This window comes from Notechis scutatus, chromosome 2, assembly GCF_049901735.1.
Source record: "Notechis scutatus isolate UNSWTSFEM ecotype Mainland chromosome 2, rNotScu1.2, whole genome shotgun sequence".
In the NCBI taxonomy this organism is placed as follows: Eukaryota; Metazoa; Chordata; class Lepidosauria; order Squamata; family Elapidae; genus Notechis; species Notechis scutatus.
In genome coordinates, this window is record NC_142010.1 from 64770281 (window position 1) to 64788913 (window position 18633).

Consider the following 18633-nt stretch of genomic DNA (forward strand, 5'->3'; position numbering starts at 1 on the left):
TGGAAGTCAGCAGGATCCATTAGTCTCCTGGGACAGATCGATCTAATAGAATCTAGTTCCCTGTTTGGGTGTGGGCAGAAAGAATCAGAGAATTATCTGACAGTGGCAAAAAGAGTAAGGCTATATCCTCTACTACCAGATTACATCACAAACCACCCCAGGATAAAAACTAGCGTGCAACACCATCTATGTCTTGGACTCTCAATGACTTAAGTCAAATCCATGGTTGCCATGAATATGTGTTGTCCCAGATTCCATATATCTGGGTAGGTTGAAGTCCTCCACCCAGCAACAGGATCTCAGCAGTTCAGGCAGAATATGGGCCATGAAATGTCAGCTTCTGATATCGTTGCTGATTATTAATCGAACCAAAGTTGAAATTGGTATTGGATGACCAGATATTCGGCTCAATGCAGTGTTCTGGGTTGGGTACTGATGAGCCTGTAGGCCCATTTTACCCAATGTGTCACACAATAGGATAGTGATGTGCACCACCGCAACATGAGGCGAAGGGAAGTAATTTAAATGTATTCTTTCCTATTCAAGAATCAATTTGGAAAAATCCCTTAACAGAAAACATCTTCCAACTACCCTTTTGTAACATTGAAATCCAAGTTCTACTGGTTTCTGAGAATTTGTTGCCAAAATAATTGAGGGGAGAGATCCTTTCTTATCCCTCAGAAGAGGGGGAGGGGAGGAATCTCTGAGCACGGACATCATATATCTGCCTGGTTCATCTTCGCAGAAGGGAGAGAGTTGTGCCTACAAATATTAAAATTCTATTAATATGGGGGGAAAATAGTAGAAGTTTTTCATTATAAAGCCTTTAAAAATCTTTTACTAACACTTTACTTCACATAAATATCAATGTAACTACTTACAGATGACACATGATAGATAGTCCATGAGTGGCAGAAGCTTTGGGTTTCCAAATTGCACTTCAGATCTGGTTTAGTCAGTTTGGTCCATTTCCAATCAGTGCAACTCAAATTAGGCTTTGAACCAAATCTTTATAATTGATGGAAATTCATATATAAAAAAGAGTGATGGAACTTCAGTCTCTTAATAGTGTAGGTGGGTTGGTTGTAAGGTCTGATTACAATACACATTTGCATTCTGTCTAGAAATTAAGGCTTTAACTAGATTCAATTAAGCTAATATATTAGCTAATTAGCTAGTTAATTGTGCCTGAATATCACTGAAACCAATGCAAGAAGTTGTTTGTGAAACATGCAAATTCATGTTGTCAGACTATTTTCTCCTTTCCGTGAAAGAAACCTTTAGGAGGGAAAATTCAAACTAATTGCAGACCAAAATTACCAAATCCTTCACAACATTTGAAGTTTATTTTTTTTTTAAAAAGGAGAGACAGTTGATAGGCATTATACCAACTTACAATTTATTTATTTTTTTTAAAAAATGACATGAAACACAAGTAAAAATAAATACATCATATAAACAACAAAATTGATCAATGTCTCTGCTCTGGGAGATTGGGTGAGCACATCCCATTGGACAGAGAGATGAGGGAAGCACATATCCCATGCGTGCAACCAGCCAACCAACCGACCCTGCTACAGAAATGTCTTTTTATTTCAACCACAAAGCACAGGCCACAAACTAAAGGCAGAACAAAAAACAAACCAAGAAAACCGTTCAATTCATTTGGCTCCCCTATACAAACAGATTTAATGGAGGGACAGAGAACATAAAACAGGGAAACTAATAATATAGGACCCAAGAAGCAATGCAGCTGTGGGCCAGCTGTTAGTGGTCTTGTTTCAATAAAGAGCACACACAAAAAAGACTCCTTCTCCCTCTCTGCCAGCTCTCAATTTCTATTTCTGTTGATCTTCCCTAAATTTGCAAATATCTTCCCTACTGCTTTCCTGATTGAGTTACAAGGAGCAAGCATTCCCAAAAATGTCCTTCTAAATCCCTAGACTTGATATAATATGGTTTTGGTACTAAATAAGACACGATTTTGTTTTAATCTACTGGTGTATATTTCCCTTGGTTTAATGGAGCTAAGATCAACCATTTCTCCAGTTTAATAATTATATTTACAATGCCAAAATCAGGATTTCAGTGCAAATATATGTAATTCTAGTAAATTTTCACTCGACTTGAGATCTTGCAAGAAACATTTGCACTGCTGCCATCAGTTACATAATTCGGATAGACCAATCAATAGGATCATTATTTTATGAGAGGAAGCTTGCATATTCCTGGGATTCCTTGACAGAGGTTGTAATCAGTTTTTTTTCTCCTTAAAACTGTCCCCTATACGTCCCTACAACTGTGTCCCACAGAATGCAGTACCATAGGAGCACTTTAATATCAAACCTGTCCTCTCTGGTTAGCGCTTCTCCTAATTTCCGTATCTTGGTCACACGGAGAGAGAGAGAGAGCAGTTATTAGCATGCAGACATGTGGGCAATTCTTAACATGGTTGGGGAGAAGCCCTCCAGTGTTATCCTCACCAAAAAATAATTCATCATAGGAAATCTATGTCTAAACAAGATGATCTTTTGTTAGTTTTAAATTGTATACTGCCAGAATTGGAGTGAAACTGAACGTAGTAGCAAGGTCTGTAAAATATCACAGTTTAAGGTCACCTCTTTACCCTAAGCATTTATTAAGGGGATCAAGTGTTATTTTGTACCACACCAACCTGGTACGGTACTGTTGCTCTAAAGCGCAGAGAAATATTGCAATGTGTGGTTTATCAAGGAAGATCCAAAGATTACATGCAGATCCGAAACATCCGAGGAATGCAAGAACCTTCCTAAGTATCCCAAGACCTTAGCCAAGCACATCTAACTGTATCTCAGCTCCACCTGTAAATTCAGAATACATGTTTTCCTCCTCGTTTCTTTTGTGGTCTGAAATTTAGCAGTGCAAATTGCACAGACCCTGGCAAGTAGATCTAACAAAAAGCCAGCAAGGGGAGGAAAAATTATCCTTGAGATAAAAGGAATAGTTGAATTCAAGAGATCTCACAACACAAACACATAGGCTGCTTCTGAGCAGCCACTACATTCTTGGAAAATACAGTGCATCAAGGAAGAGACCATTCCGACATTGTACTGTGCTGTTCTGACTCAGCTCCCAAGTCAAGCATTCTCTGTTCTTCACAAACAAGGCACAACAGCCACCCTTTGTTTCTAGAAGCCACACCTTCCTAAGGATGGTGAATGCGTGGGAGAATTCATATGTGAGAAAGAGGCTGTTTTTGAAGCTGTCTAGAAGCAAGAAAGGTGCAAAGCAGACCAATGCGGTCTTCATTGCCAGTGGCAACACTCTTCTCTCTTTGCAAGTGCTGGGAATGCATTTTAATCTCTAGGAGACCAATTACATTTAAACCCCTATTATTAGGAAGGAGACACAGGTCAGGCACTTGCTGAAGTAGAGGAATCTGCCCAAATGTGTTTCTTTCCAAAACTCACGGAAAGTGGCTGGTCTCACTGAAGATGTGTGTATATTCGGGGGGGTGGAGGGAGACCCCAATGGACCCTGTCAGTGGTAGAATTATGTTCAAGCAATCCACTAACACAAACATTTTAGGGGAAAGAGAAAGGACAAGAAAGAAAGAAACAAAGAAAGAAACAAAAAGAGAGGGAGGGAGGGAAAGAGAGAGAGAGAGAAGAAAGATGTGCACAGTCAGACTTACATTTTTATACTTTTCTCACCCAAGTACAAAAGCCAATTTTTAAAAATATTGTATTGTTAAAATCTAATAATAATCCAAGAGATGCGACATTGCCATCCAGTGGTCAGACTAGTAAGTTACAGGTGTACACCATTTCCTACAGCTAATACTTTATCTTCCATTCCTATTTAAAAGATGACTACAGAGCCTGGTCTACTTAATCACAGCTGTATCTATTCTCCTAATCAAACATCCCATATTTTACAGTAAGGATGTCCTCAAAGCCTGTCAAGTCTGGTGACTCTTCTGTGCTTGGATATAATGTTCAAAAGAGACAAGAGAATCTAGAGACAGCAGTCTGACGTTAATAGCATATAAAACGTATTAGCTTGTCTTGACTGCCCCATTTCTCCATGAAGGTCAAGGCAGGAGCTAGTAGGATTACTCAAGTTGTTATCAGCTCTGCTGCCCAAAACTCACTATGCTGAATATTGGGTCTGCCTGGAACCTGAAGGAGGAAAAAAAAATCCTTAACCAAAAACTGCTTAGGCCTAAGCCCCCTTGCCTATAGCCAGCTCCCAAGTCAACCTAGAGGGTTGCAGTTTACAGTACAATCAGTGCCGACTTTATTTTGCATGAGGTGGACACATACAAATCACAAAAGGGCATGACTCACAGACGTACCAAGGCCAAGTCTTTGGAGAAACTCGAATGGACACCATCAGTTAATTTGCTTTGTTATTTTTGTGGGGGGTTTGTGTTTGTGTTTTTTTTTTTTTTTTTAATCCCATGGTGCATCCAAAGACAAGTTGTCCAGAAGTTTGCTCAGAACCCCTCGGTTTTCAACTCCTAGGATATGTTAAAGAAGAAAGCACTATTTTAATGTTTTTATTTTAAAATAATTAAAGTAATTTTTGCATAGCTAACTTTAAATCTAAGGCTTCTACAAATGGTGAAGTCAGGCCTGACAGACAGTGCCCAGTTAGCAGAGAAAAGTAGTCAGAAAACCCAACTTTACATGCTTTTTAATGGTACATAAAAGTATACACATACACACAGTCGTACTCACGCAGCGCTTTCTCTCAGAATCATTTCTGATTCACAATAGGAAAAACAAGTAGCCACGACCTCTTTAACGAAGAGGTCTAGTAGGTCTTTTACAAGGTGAGCAAAGGCTCGATTTTCACATTACCTCCATTCAAATCACGTGGAGTTCAAACTACTTTTCATGGAGAGGTATAATGCACGAAAGAGAGAAAGTTCTTCGTGATGGGGGTGGGTGGGTGGGTGGGGAGTCTGGCAATTTTTAGCCACTTCAGTGGATCCACTGTTCTTCTTTGCAGCAACCACATAACCAAGATAAGGTGAGAACAGGATCTGAACCCCTCTCCTGGGAAGGTTTTCTTAGCGATGCTCTCTCACAGACTCCTTGTCATGGGGTGTGCAAGTGCCTCATCCCTTGTCTTTGGAATGACAATGTCTTATATAACACCGATTGACCCGGTGTAATCTTTTAAGGACAAAAGGGGGTGGGGATTATTTCATCAATCACCACCACCCCGCCCCAGAGGTACCACCACCGTCTCCCTTTCCTGCACCATAGAGAAGAAGGCAAATGTTGATTTCTATGCCAAACCTCTGCAACTTCCTTCTATTGTTAAGCCTTCTATGAAAATAAATGGCTTCTCCTTCCACACTTCTGTGGCAACGTATTATAAAAACTTGGGCCAGATACTAGCAACAATATAGAGGGGACTTTCCTCTGAAAAGCTTTAGCTTTTTTTTTTATTATTATTATTAAACCACTGGAATGGCGGGAACCTAGTTTAAAAAAATCCGTGTCTCTGACTGATGAGAGAGTCACTTCAAACGCCAACCTTCCTGTTGGCCACTGTAAGGGGAAAAGCTAGAGAATAAACAAAGCTCTAGCCAAATAATGCCCCTGGCCCCCAGTCTCCCCAATGTAGCACAAGGGTGGGGGTAATTCTGCCTTGGCCCTATAACACACCCCTGCATTTGTCAAGCAATCTACTTGTTGCTTTATTTCCTTCCTCAAACAGGCCAGACTATAAACAACCTAGCTGCTTTTAGCAAAGAAGAAGCGGGAAATAGCTCCCCAATAAATACTTCGCTTTCATGAAATAAATTAAAACAACGGTTCTATAGAGGAGGGAGATCATCCAGTCAGTGTCAGTAAAAACTCTGGCAGCGGGTACAAGGAGTTCAAGCAAACCCCTTCAGCAAGGAGGTCTACTTCATTCCGGTCAACAGAAACCTGACAGCTTGTTTCTTTTGCCAGACCTGCAGGCTCATCATCGCTTCAAAGGGGGAGGGAGGAGCAGCAGGAGACGAATCGCTTTAAAAAAAAAAAAAAAAGAAAGCTAGATGGGGAAACTGAGAAAAGCCTTAAAATGTCTCCATCAAGCACTACCTCACGAAACGATTGACACAAGTCCTAAACCAACGGTGCTGAAGAAACCAGAAGAAACTGACCCACCAATGCCCCCCCCGTCTTCAAACGCAAGAGGTGGTGGTAGGGCAGTCCATATCTGCACCCCATCTCTCCAACTCCTGTCACCGCTCCACGAGGGCCTGGAGGAAGGGCCCTGGGCTGATTTGCCTTGAACGTTCAGGAAGATGGAGGATTCGTTTTCACACAGACCCTGCCCACCCCTTCCCTCCCAGTCCCACCTACACGCGACAGGTTGCCTGCTTCTTCCTTTCCCCGCGCCCCTCCCTCCGTCAAGAACGCAATTCATTCTCAGGTTTCTTAGGGCACCAAATCTCCGGCTTTTGATCATGGGACAATGAACTTTCTCAGATAAGGCCGTTTTTGTGTATGAGTATTATTCCATAGACACCAAAAAAAAAAAAAAAGAAGAAGAAAAAAATCAGCCCGATGTCTCCAGTCTAACAAAGGGCACTGAAATATTAATGGCAAGTCTTCCTTTTGGACAACACAGACAGCATGGGAGGGAAAAGTCAAGGAGGCACTCCTGTGGTTTGCAGTGATACTTCCCTTGCCCAACTCTTGCTTCTCCCCACTCCTTGCGGGAGGAGGGGTGTCCATTCAATTCAGTTCCCATACAAAGCAGATCTTTGACAACTAAACATGCCATTTCTTTTCCAGCCTCCTCCTCCTCCTCCTCCTCCACTTCTGCTGTGTTCTAGATAGAAAATCCTGACCCCCAGAAAGGTCCAGCAAGGAATTTTTTGCCTCCCGACCAAAGATGCAATCTATAAGAAGTGACTAGGCCCATTACTTCCCTGTGATTTCCATTACATCATCATCTTTGTCCTCATCCTCGTTGGAGCTGCATCCCACCTCAGAGACCTCACGGGTGTCAAATGGAGGCACCTGAGACCGAAGGAGGCCCCCCGCTGGATATCCCGCGTGAGGTGACATGAAGCCAGGGTAGGCAGATGCCATGCTCCTGGGAAGGCTGCTGGATAAGACTGGGGATGGAAAAGGAGCAAACATCCTGGGCTCAGAGAGGAGTGACTGTGAGAAGGGCAGCGAATAGTTGGAGAGCACCCCCGTCATGGAGGGGTTTAACATGAAAGAGGGGACACTGGCGGTGGCTGAGGTAGCAGCAGAAGAACTAGCAGTGCCCGCTGTCAGCAGAGGGTCAGTAGTCACAGGAAACATCAGATGAGGATCTGATAGCAAGCTAGGCAGCTGGTAATAGGAGGAGCCTGTGCCCATGTACAATGAGTTGCCTGCTTGGGGAGCAAATGGATGGGTTAAGTTGTGGTTTAAAGGGACAGAGGGCATGGTGAACCCACCAGAGACAGGGTACCCACTTTCGTATGGTTGACCGGTTGTTGGCAGTGAGCGTTTCTTCTGCTGCCGATGGGCTTGCTCATCTGGACCGGACGGTGAACTTGACTTACGCTTGTTCCCTCGTAAGTCCAGCACTGAGTGGCTGTCAACAGGTTGACTAGTGGCTGGCAAGGCTGAGGAAGAAGCCAAACCGTGGGTCCCTACTCGCTGCTCAGTTCCACGAGCTGTCGCGTGGGCTGCATTGTCTTTCCGAGCAGAGTATCCAGGTGTAGTATTGGTGGTGGGAGAATTGTGTTTGGACTCACGGGCAGCTGCCGCCTCTGCATACTGCTGCAGTTCGCTGATGATTTCAGGACTATCTGGCGAAATAGGCCGAGTGAGCTCCTCTGGGTTGGGAAGTTGGGGTGATGAGGCATTGTGTCTGCCATTGCTTGTGGATTCAACAGATGGACCCTGGGATCCTGCGTAAAGCAGAGTATAACAACAGGTAAGATGGAGAAAGTAACCAGGAATGGCACTAAAGTATCAGAGGAGGTCATAGGAAAAAAAAAAACCCAGCCTGGTTAATGAGACTGTAAGCTACTTTTGTTTTTCAGTAACTCATTTCAGTAGCAGATGGGGAATCTAAATTATTATGGGCAGTAGGGTCTAAGAAAAGTTTACAGTTTACACTGAATGCTGGTTGTCCTCCAGAAGATAGTATTTAGTGCCCATATCCCTGCTGTTTCTTCTGAACCAATCCATCTTTCAATACTGTGTATTACAATATCCTTTTGAGCTGTATAACATGAATGAAGTCAGACGTTTTCTCAAGTGATACTAAAACTAAAAGCTTACAGGCAGAGATTCCAGAACATAGCTCTTGATAAGCCGGTTTCATTGCAAAGTCACTAAAGTCATTAAAGAAAAGTCATTAAAGAAGAAAGCCAGCAATTTCCAAGAAAAGGACGGGAGAAAGGAAGGATTCAAAATTCAGTTTTAAAGCTTTTTCTCTCAACACAATTTAACAGGCTGGAAATTTGCATTATTTTGGCAAGATGGGTGATGTATACCTGTACCTTCTTTACTGTAACAGATAAATCTTGTTCCAAACTCTCTGCTTCTAGTGTTGTTCATGCAAACACTAGACCTTAGAAACCACAACTCTAAACGCTTGCATCACTTGCAATTACCTGTATTCTAGTGATAAAAATGGAACAATATTGCTGTTGTGGTTTTTTCACTATTTGCCTTTTCATTTCTCTACTCAATTAAAGGGCTGATTTTGGCATGGGTTTTACCAATTCTCCTGTCTGCATTTGTTGCATGATTTTTGACAGAGGAATATTCAGATCAATTTTCTTTTTAACATCAGTTCCAGGCTGTCATGGGTTTGCAAAGAAAAAGCTAATTCTTTAAGTGAAGTTAAGAGCTGGGTAAAGTCTACACAGAAATATTATATTAAAAGATTTTAAAAAGTTATAAAGCATGGTAGAAATGTATTATGTGAGTTCAAAATATATTCAATGTCCGTGATAATCAATAATGTAAAAAGTCTATAAATTAAAGATTGAGAATCTTAAATAATGTGTGAAAGAAATAAAGTTAAGTCTGGTTTATTTAACTTCTACCATGAAAACCATTTTTCTTATTTCCTTTGTATGAATGGAATAACTCTGGCATAGATAGTTTCATTGGCTGCTAAAAAGAGTTCCAAAATTTATTAAATTGATAACACTTAGCAAAGTATAAAAATCATAACAAAACATCCTCCTTGTAAACACATTGTCAGGTCTTCTTCCTTCCTGCTTTAACATGAATTAAAATGCTAAATGTTTATTAATTTTTATTTGTTTCAGCTTGATTCTAATATAATTTTCATTTCTCTAACTGAATGCAATTATATTCTTTTAATCAATGTCTTTTAATATCTTCTAAGCTCTGCATTTTATTACTGATGTTAGGAAAAAACAGTTTGAATATCAATAATCCCTTTGAACGCTTTCAAAGTAAAATAATAGAAGAGACACTCAGAAACGGTGCTCACCTGAAGCAACCATGCGATGGTCTTCACTGCCCTTTGGCTTGCCAGTAGTTCGGATAGCAAAGATCCGCCCATCACTGGTCCGGATGTATGTTCCTGGGGGAGAGATGGATCATAATAATTATGCTAGGCCTCCCCAATTGGGAGATGGGTGGGTCAATAGAGCATTTTACAGGTATAGTAAGGCAGCTACTATAATTCACAACAACCAACTCTTTAACAGTTTACTTGTCCTTTGTCTGTCTACTGGCTAGATGGACATGCCTCCACTCACTCATCGTGTTATTTTCTAGGAATGTCTCTGGAGTCTATAGGGAGACTAGGAGCATTACTGGAGGTATTAATTATGGTTGTGACTTGTGCTCTACATTGTAACATGCTAGCTCCTCGTCACATTTACTTATTCAAAGAATATGTAAGAATAATTTCATTCATTGGGATGCAGAATCTTGTATCAGTTACACAGGAACCTATAAGCACAGAACTGGGAGCCTAGGAGTTGAACCATTTCTGCAGGATCCAACCTGAGTCAGTGGGACCAGAGATTCATTCTTCCAAGCTTTGGATTTGTGCTGAAGCCCATCAGAGAATTTGTCAATTTCCAGGATGTGTCTGGAGATCCAGCTTCTCCACATCCTGGAGATTCAGAAGATTCACTAGTCTGAAAGCTTGGAAGAACAAATCTCTGTCCCCGGTGACCAACTCAATTGGATCCTGAAACATTATTCTGGGGCACGTATGTTTGCCTTCATTCACGTAAATCATTTCTAAATACAATAGTGACTATTAGGAAAAAACGTCTACCTAACAGACCAAAGCACCTTTTGTTCAACAATAAGTTGTCTTCACTCTTTGCGTAGTTCTCTAGAATCAAAATATTGCAGACCATTGTAGCAAAGATATGAAAGCAACACTACACAATCAATAGTTCTCAAAGGCACAATATCATCCTATTAGTTTTGTAGGATGCAACTAAAAGACCAAGTGTTCAAAACTACAAGTAATATTTCATGCAATCTTTTCTCATGGGTGGTAATTTGCATGTTTAGAATGCTTAACACTACACCACAATAAATTATGAAGAGTCTATGTTAATTACAAGCAGAAAGGATGGGATCAGTGGCTACAGTATGTGTGTGTGTGCGCGTGTGCACACACACACACACACAGGGGGGACTGCTCAAAGTTTATTAGTTCAACAATATAGTTGTCTTCACTCTTTGCATAGGGCTTTTTCTCTAGAATCAAAATATTGCAGACTGGTCATGGGTTGTCTAATTCCCCCTAATGAGGTTATTGGTTGTTGAATACATTTTGTATGGATTGTATTGTTCATAGCAAAGTTGTTAGGGTTTGGGGATTAACCCCTAGAAGAGTATTGCAGCAGTAGTCAAGCCAGGAAGGGCCCAATGAGTATACACACACTGAACACAAACACTGTTTGTAGTTTAAATAGTTTTTAATCCAGTTAGAGTTTAAGCATTGTCATTCAGTCCATTAAGTCATTCACAGTATTTCCATCCAGTAAGACTCACTAGTATAGTCCAAGTTAAGAGTCCTTGCTATATCTTTATCAGCCGATAAAGATATCTTCTCCTCCTCCGGTTTCACTCTCCAGATAAACAAACGCTGGATATTCAGTAGAATTACGCAGTAAATCAGCAAACAGTAGCAAACAATAACAGTTCAGTCACAGGCACTCACAGTCAGTAATCACAGTTAGTCACAGCAGCACACAGTAAGTCGCAGCAGCACACAGTTACAGTAACACACAGAGACAGCTTTCCATCTTCTAATGCATCCTTATATTGTAACTTCTAACCGCACCCTTAATCGGCTAATTGCCTGCTGCATTGTGCTTAAAGTGATAAGCACTTAAACCATGATATCTAAGTTTTATATATTTATTCACCCAAACCATATTTGGTATCAATGTTATACCTAACATACTCCCCTTTTGGGTGAAATAAATATATAATACCTTTACAATCTAATCCCATATTTTTCACAACTCTCCTGGTGCTTACTGGCACCTTGGGCTTTAGTAAAATTATCAGCTAAATTGTCCTCCCACATACAGTACTCTAGCTGAATCATCTTACTTCTTACAGATTGTCTCACGTTTAGGTATCTTAGATCTGTATGCTTGCTCCTTGTTTTTACTCCAATATTTGTGGCCATTTGAATTGCTGCCTGATTATCTTCATGTATAATTATAGGATAATCTACAGTTATACCTATATCAATTAACATTTGTTTATACATTATTAATTCTGTACATAACAATGATAAACAGGAGAATTCTGCCTCCATAGTAGACAAACTTATATGCTGTTGTCTTATTGACTTCCAGCCTATTAATGTATTACCCAGCATTATGGCTGTTCCTGAAGTCGACTTTCTAGTGTCTCTTTCTGATGCAAAGCTAGCATCTGCATATGCACTTAGAATTAAATCACCCTTTGGTTCTAAATACAATGAATAATTCATTGTCTTTTTAAGATATCTTAATATCCTCTTAGCTGCATTCCAGTGTCTTTCACATGGTGCAGAATTGAATCTAGCCAACTGATTCACGCAGTACGATATATCTGGTCTAGACCAATTACTAATATAACTCAAACTACCAATTAAAGATTGATAAATCACCTTATCAAACTTAGGGCTTTGTACATCAGTGTTGCTAAACTCCTGACTCATTGGAGTCTTAGCTGGCTTACAAAGCTCCATCTTGTAATCTTTTAGTAATTTGCTTATCTTATCTTCCTGAGATATCTTAAAACCTTTCCTTGTTTTCTTTATATTCAAACCGAGATACTTTTTATCTCCCTAATTGCTTGATCTTTATTCTCTTTCCTAATGATGCTATTATTTTATTTGCTTCATCATTAGTTTCAGTTATCAAAGCAATATCATCTGTGAATAGTAATAATAATGATACTTTCCCATTTGTCTCCCTCTTAAACAGACATGGATCAGCTAAACCAGCTTTAAATCCTATATTGTCTAGTTCCTTTACAATATACTGGTTCCATTCATAGCCTGATTGTTTAAGACCATAGAGACTTTTCTTTAACAACCAACAATCATTATTATTCTTACTTTCACTTTTAATACCAACAGGCTTTTTCATATAAATAATATGTTTTAATGGGGCGTGCAAGTAAGCAGTTTCCACATCTAAATGGTTAACTATATAGTTTTTACTAGCTGCCCACACTAAAGCTGCTCTCAAGGTTGCTGCCTTAAGACTAGGTGCAAACACCTCATCGTAGTCATTAGCATTCTGCCTAAAACCTTGGGCTACTAACCTTGCCTTATGGATTAAATTACCATTTTTATCTATTTTTACCTTAAATATCCATGTGCAGCCAATGGATTTCTTTCCTACAGGTAATTTGGCATTTTCATACACCTTCATATCATTTAATGAATTCAGTTCCTTATTCATTGCTGCATACCATTTTTCTTTTTCCTTATTAGGATACTTTTTAATTTCTTCAACAGAATTAGGAACTTGATTAATCTGGCACACTGTGTTAGCCTGGTACCTATCAGGCGGTCTAGATACACGTGTAGTTCTTCTGGGAATTACAGGGCTTACAGGAGGACTTTGTTGAACTACTACCTGTTCATCTTCCTCATCCTGTTCAGCTATTGAATCTGTTTCTTCCTTTATGGGCACTATTTCATCCTGTATTTGTCTCTTTACTTTATTTTTTAAAGTTACAGGGATAACTAATGGGATTTCTATAGGATTCAATAACTACATCTTTATTGGCATCCTGTTCTAATTTCTCCCATCTTTCATGTTCTAGAAATTGGGCACTAGCACTACATAACACTTTAGATGTGCCTTTCTCCCAAAATCTATATGCCCTATGGTTTGCCTGATAACCAACGAAGAAAAATCTTTTAGCTCTATGTTGCCCTTTTTTCTTCTGAGTTGTGCAGGAATATGCACCCATGCTGGTGCACCAAATGTGTGCAGGTAACTTAAGTCAGGTTTCCTGCCATGCCATCTGGTGAATGGTATTTCACCTGTTGTTGTATTAACAACGTTGTTCAATATGTTATTAGCACACATTGTAGCCTCCCCCCACAAAGAATCAGGTAACCCAGAATCATTTAACATTGTTCTAACCATTGCCTGTAGTGTTTGGCCTCTTCTTTCAATAAAAGCGTTATGTTCTGGCCTGTATGGAGCAGACTTCTTATGCTCTATTCCAGCTATCTTAAGTCTGTTCCGGAATTTATTAATAACAAATTCCGTACCATTATCTGTCACCAGGGTTATCAGTTGTCGTTTAGACTTTCTTTCAGCAAACCTAAGCCAATTGAAAAAATGTTGATATGTTTCAGTTTTGCTTTTCATTAAATAGCAAAACCCATATCTAGAATAATGGTCCATAATGCTCAGTATATATCTAGCACCTCCCATACTGGGTTTCTTTGGACCTATTATGTCTGCAAATACTACTTCTAAAGGTTCTTTTGTTTTGAAACCATTTAGCCTATTTGCAGGCAATACTTTGCTCTTATCTTCACAGCAAACATTACAACGCAAATATTTATCACAAGGTTTTAACCTTATTCCTTCAGATAACTCAACTGTACGTTTTAGCATTTTAAAATTTACATGCCCCAAACGCCTATGCAATAAATGGATACATTCATCATGAGGCTTTATATTATTAAATACAGTTTGAGCCTCCCCTTTCTTTCTATTATCTAAGACATATAATGTTCCATTTAAAGCTGCAGTTACCTTTTTGTTATCTTTTTCAATTATGCAATTATTATCTTTAAAAGTAATTACATAACCTAATTTATCTAATACCCTTACTGATAGCAAATTAAACTTTAGTTGCGGTACATACAACATTTTTATATCCTGGTTTATGTACGGACAACGTGCAAAACCTTGACCTTTAGCTTTCAGTTTCCAGCCATTGGCAAGAGATATATGTTGAGAGCTTGTAGACATTTTTATAAATTTTGTCTTATCTCTTGTGATGCAGTGGGATGCGCCACTGTCAACCACCCATAAATTATTCTTCACATCAGAGTTGATAAACGTGGCTAGTTCAAATGCTTTCTTTGGCTTTTTACATTCTGGCTTTTTCTCTTTTTGCAGAATCTTGCCAAATGTCCTCTGCCTCCACAATTAAAACACTTTTTAATTGTGTATGCCGTCGAAGATAAATTCTCTTCTTCCAGGTGCTGTACTTTGCTTAGCTGGTTTCTTACAGGCTTTGAAGATAATTTCTCTTCTTTCTTATCTTCTCTCAGCTCGTCACGCTCACGCCTTCTTCTGGCTTCTTCTAGTAGCCTGCCTGTTATGTCGGTTAATGAGAGGCTTTCTTTTGACAATACCTCTAACGAAGTCACATAGTCATCATAGCTTTGATCTAATGAAGATAATATTATATAGACTTGTTGCAGTTCATTAAATATAAGCTCTTTTTCTTGCAAATCTTGAAAAATGCTTTTCATACAGTTTAAATGAACTAACATATCTCCATTCCTCTGAAGATGCGTTCGAAAAAGCTTCCGTGTAAGATTTATATGTGCTCCTACACTGTCCCGAACATAAATCTTCCTGAGGTTCTCCCAGCAGTTTGCAGCATTTTCTTCTCCACGAATATGGACAAGCTGCTGATCACAGAGAGTCAGTCCTATGATGCATAAAGCCTGCTCATTCTTCAGTTTAAAGTCTTGTAACTTTTCGTTATCATCATCATTAGCAGGATCCCAGCTACTCACATCTGGTGGGTTTGCTATAATGTCCCACAAACCTTCTCTGCGTAGAAGTAAACTACATTTCATTGACCATGAAACATAGTTTGTTCCATCCAGCCTGGATATCATGGACAGTTGTGACAAATTTACTTGTGCCATTACTCTTCAGATATTTTGACTATTTTAAACTAATTAAAACAGTTTGTTTTTACAGTAATGTGCAACTCACACCAACTCTCTCTGCTATATCCTGGTTAGTTAGACTATGCTGCTGGGCCCATAACCAATGTTAGGGTTTGGGGATTAACCCCTAGAAGAGTATTGCAGCAGTAGTCAAGCCAGGAAGGGCCCAATGAGTATACACACACTGAACACAAACACTGTTTGTAGTTTAAATAGTTTTTAATCCAGTTAGAGTTTAAGCATTGTCATTCAGTCCATTAAGTCATTCACAGTATTTCCATCCAGTAAGACTCACTAGTATAGTCCAAGTTAAGAGTCCTTGCTATATCTTTATCAGCCGATAAAGATATCTTCTCCTCCTCCGGTTTCACTCTCCAGATAAACAAACGCTGGATATTCAGTAGAATTACGCAGTAAATCAGCAAACAGTAGCAAACAATAACAGTTCAGTCACAGGCACTCACAGTCAGTAATCACAGTTAGTCACAGCAGCACACAGTAAGTCGCAGCAGCACACAGTTACAGTAACACACAGAGACAGCTTTCCATCTTCTAATGCATCCTTATATTGTAACTTCTAACCGCACCCTTAATCGGCTAATTGCCTGCTGCATTGTGCTTAAAGTGATAAGCACTTAAACCATGATATCTAAGTTTTATATATTTATTCACCCAAACCATATTTGGTATCAATGTTATACCTAACAAAAGTTATGAAAGCAACACTACACAATCAATAGTTCTCAAAGGCATAATATCATCCTATCAGTTTTGTAGGATGCAACTAAAAGACCAAGTGTTCAAAACTACAAGTAATATTTCATGCAATTCTTTTCTCATGGGTGGTAATTTGCATGTTTAGAATGCTTAACACTACACCACAATAAGTTATGAGGAGTCTATGTTAATTACAAGCAGAAAGGATGGGATCAGTGGCTACAGTATGTGTGTGTGTGTGCGCGCGTGCGCACACACACACGGGGGGGGGGAACTGCTCAAAGTTTATTAGTATATAGGCAGTTATTTAACTTTTTCAATATAAATAAAAACAAAGCAAATGAGATAAAAGTGCTTGATAGTTTTTCATAAACCAGAGCTAGTACAATTAACATCATATATCAAATTATGATCAATTATTTTAGGACATAATACAAAATGGCATAAATTCCATGTGGTTGACTCCTGATGTTTGGCTGTGTTCTACAGTTCAACATGGGCTATTTTCAAAGCAAATACTTCTCTCGTTATCTCCCCGAATCTTTTCCAGTGAAGGCGGCACATTAGAAGGACTGTCATTGTTGAAGACATAGAGGAATCTGGGAAGGAAATATCTCTCAAATGATAATACAACTGGTCATGGGTTGTCTAATTCCCCCCTAATGAGGTTATTGGTTGTTGAATACATTTTGTATGGAGTTACAAAATGTATTCGACAATACAAATTCATTGTATTGTTCACTTTGGTGTATTGTCCAAAATATGTACAATTAGACCTCATTTAACAAATGCCCTGTTTAGTGACCAAAGTTATGGTGGTGTTGAAAAAATAACTTTACAAGTAGACCTTGCATTTAGGATGATTGCAACGTGTGACTTCCATTTGCACACTTCACCACCAGCTTCCAATAAACAGTTAATGGAGAACTTGGCAGTAAAATCACAAGCCACAGTCATATTGATGTCTTGCTTAACCTATGATGACTTGGTTAACAGCTGAATGAAAAGTGACATAAGTCTGTTGTGGTCACATGGTATTTCACTTAGCAATTGCATCACTTAGTGACAGAGTGACAGACTGTTGTGGTCATTAAGTGAGGACTGCTTGAAAGAGTCCTTTACAGCAGCAAAATAAGTAGGCCTTAGGAACAATTTACAATCAACTCTCCTGCTGCCTCCTGTAAGTGATTATTTGAAAAGGGGATTTTAAAAAGCAGCTTGCACAAGAAGCAGCATCCAATATCTGGCTAAGACAGAACTGAGAAGGTGAAAGCAGACCACTAAAATAAAGATTTCTGGCAAAAAATGAAATGTACTCTGTTACTTGCAGATCACACAACAACAATGTACAGAAATCCTTATATGGAAAGGACAAAATCTCCTTCAATCCTCCTGATAAATTTAATTCTATCTTCAAAATATGTTTATAAAAATGTGAGATAGCTAATTACACTACTATCACAATGTCTTATTAAAACAGGTCAGTAATGAACAAATGTATGATCAAAAACTAATAATGAATGTGGTCCATCTGAAGTAAGGAAATAAATCTATCAAAATATGTTAATTTGTGGTAGAAAACCATGTTGAACTTCTTTACTGTATGGAGATTTTTTTCCCCAATGGCATTTCACTTTCCGAACAAGAGATGATAGAATAGGTAGGAAATAGCAATATAAGAAAAGGTACAAGACAAGGATGCCCACTATCACCTTTGCTATTTGTATTAACTTTGGAAGTGTTGAATAGAAATATTAGAGACGATAAAAGTATAAAAGGAATGAAAATTAAAAAGGAAGAATTTAAATTGCAAGCCTTTGCGGATGATTTGGCTTTTATTTTGGAAGACCCTTTAGAAACAGCACCAAAATTATTGGAAAAGATAGAGGCATATGGTAAGGTGGCTGGTTTGAAAATAAATAAAGACAAAACAAAGATCTTGACAAAGAATATGCTACTAAGACAAAAAGAAGAACTGGCAGACCTATTGAAAATTCAAGTCACGAACAAGATTAAGTATTTGGGGATACATTTGACAGCAAGATGTAGTACATTAGAAGAGAACAATTACATTAAACTTAAACAACAGATAGCGTTAGACTTGACGAAATGGGAAAATCTACAATTGTCATTAATAGGGAGAATCTCAACGATCAAGATGAGTATCTTACCCAGAATTTTATACCTGTTTCAAACAATACCAGTTAGGCTCGGAAAAGACTATTTTGAAGATTTAAATAAAATTGTGCTGAAATATATATGGTAAGGTAAGAAAGTGAGAATAAAGTTAAAACTCTTACAAGATGCTAGAATTAGAGGAGGATTTGGACTGCCTAATTGGGAGTTGTACTACCAAGCTACAAACTTGATGTGGGCTAAGGAATGGATAACATTAAGAAATACTAGATTGTTGACATTAGAACGACAGCATATAAAGAAAATTTGTATAAGATGCTTTACAGGTGGCATTTCCCCCCAACAAGAATAGCAAGAATGTTCAAGAATAAATCCGAAAAATGTTGGAAATGTTAT

General features: G+C 38.9%; 1 protein-coding gene across 3 annotated transcripts in view; it reads right to left on the reverse strand.

Annotated features, from left to right (window-relative positions):
- Nucleotides 1-1382: 1382 nt before the first annotated feature.
- Nucleotides 1383-18633, reverse strand: part of RAD54L2 (RAD54 like 2) — a 71555-nt gene continuing 54304 nt past the window's right edge. Inside the window, exons 21-23 of one of the 3 annotated variants that reach the window (XM_087954943.1) lie at nucleotides 9463-9555; nucleotides 7457-7897; nucleotides 1383-4501 (exon numbers count right to left, since the gene is read on the reverse strand). In XM_087954943.1, the coding sequence (XP_087811069.1) occupies nucleotides 4434-4501; nucleotides 7457-7897; nucleotides 9463-9555 (602 nt within the window). In that variant the 3' untranslated portion in view covers nucleotides 1383-4433. Of the gene's footprint in view, nucleotides 4502-6063; nucleotides 7898-9462; nucleotides 9556-18633 lie in introns of those variants that run through there. The other 2 variants (XM_087954942.1, XM_026673257.2) reach the window with 2 other exon arrangements.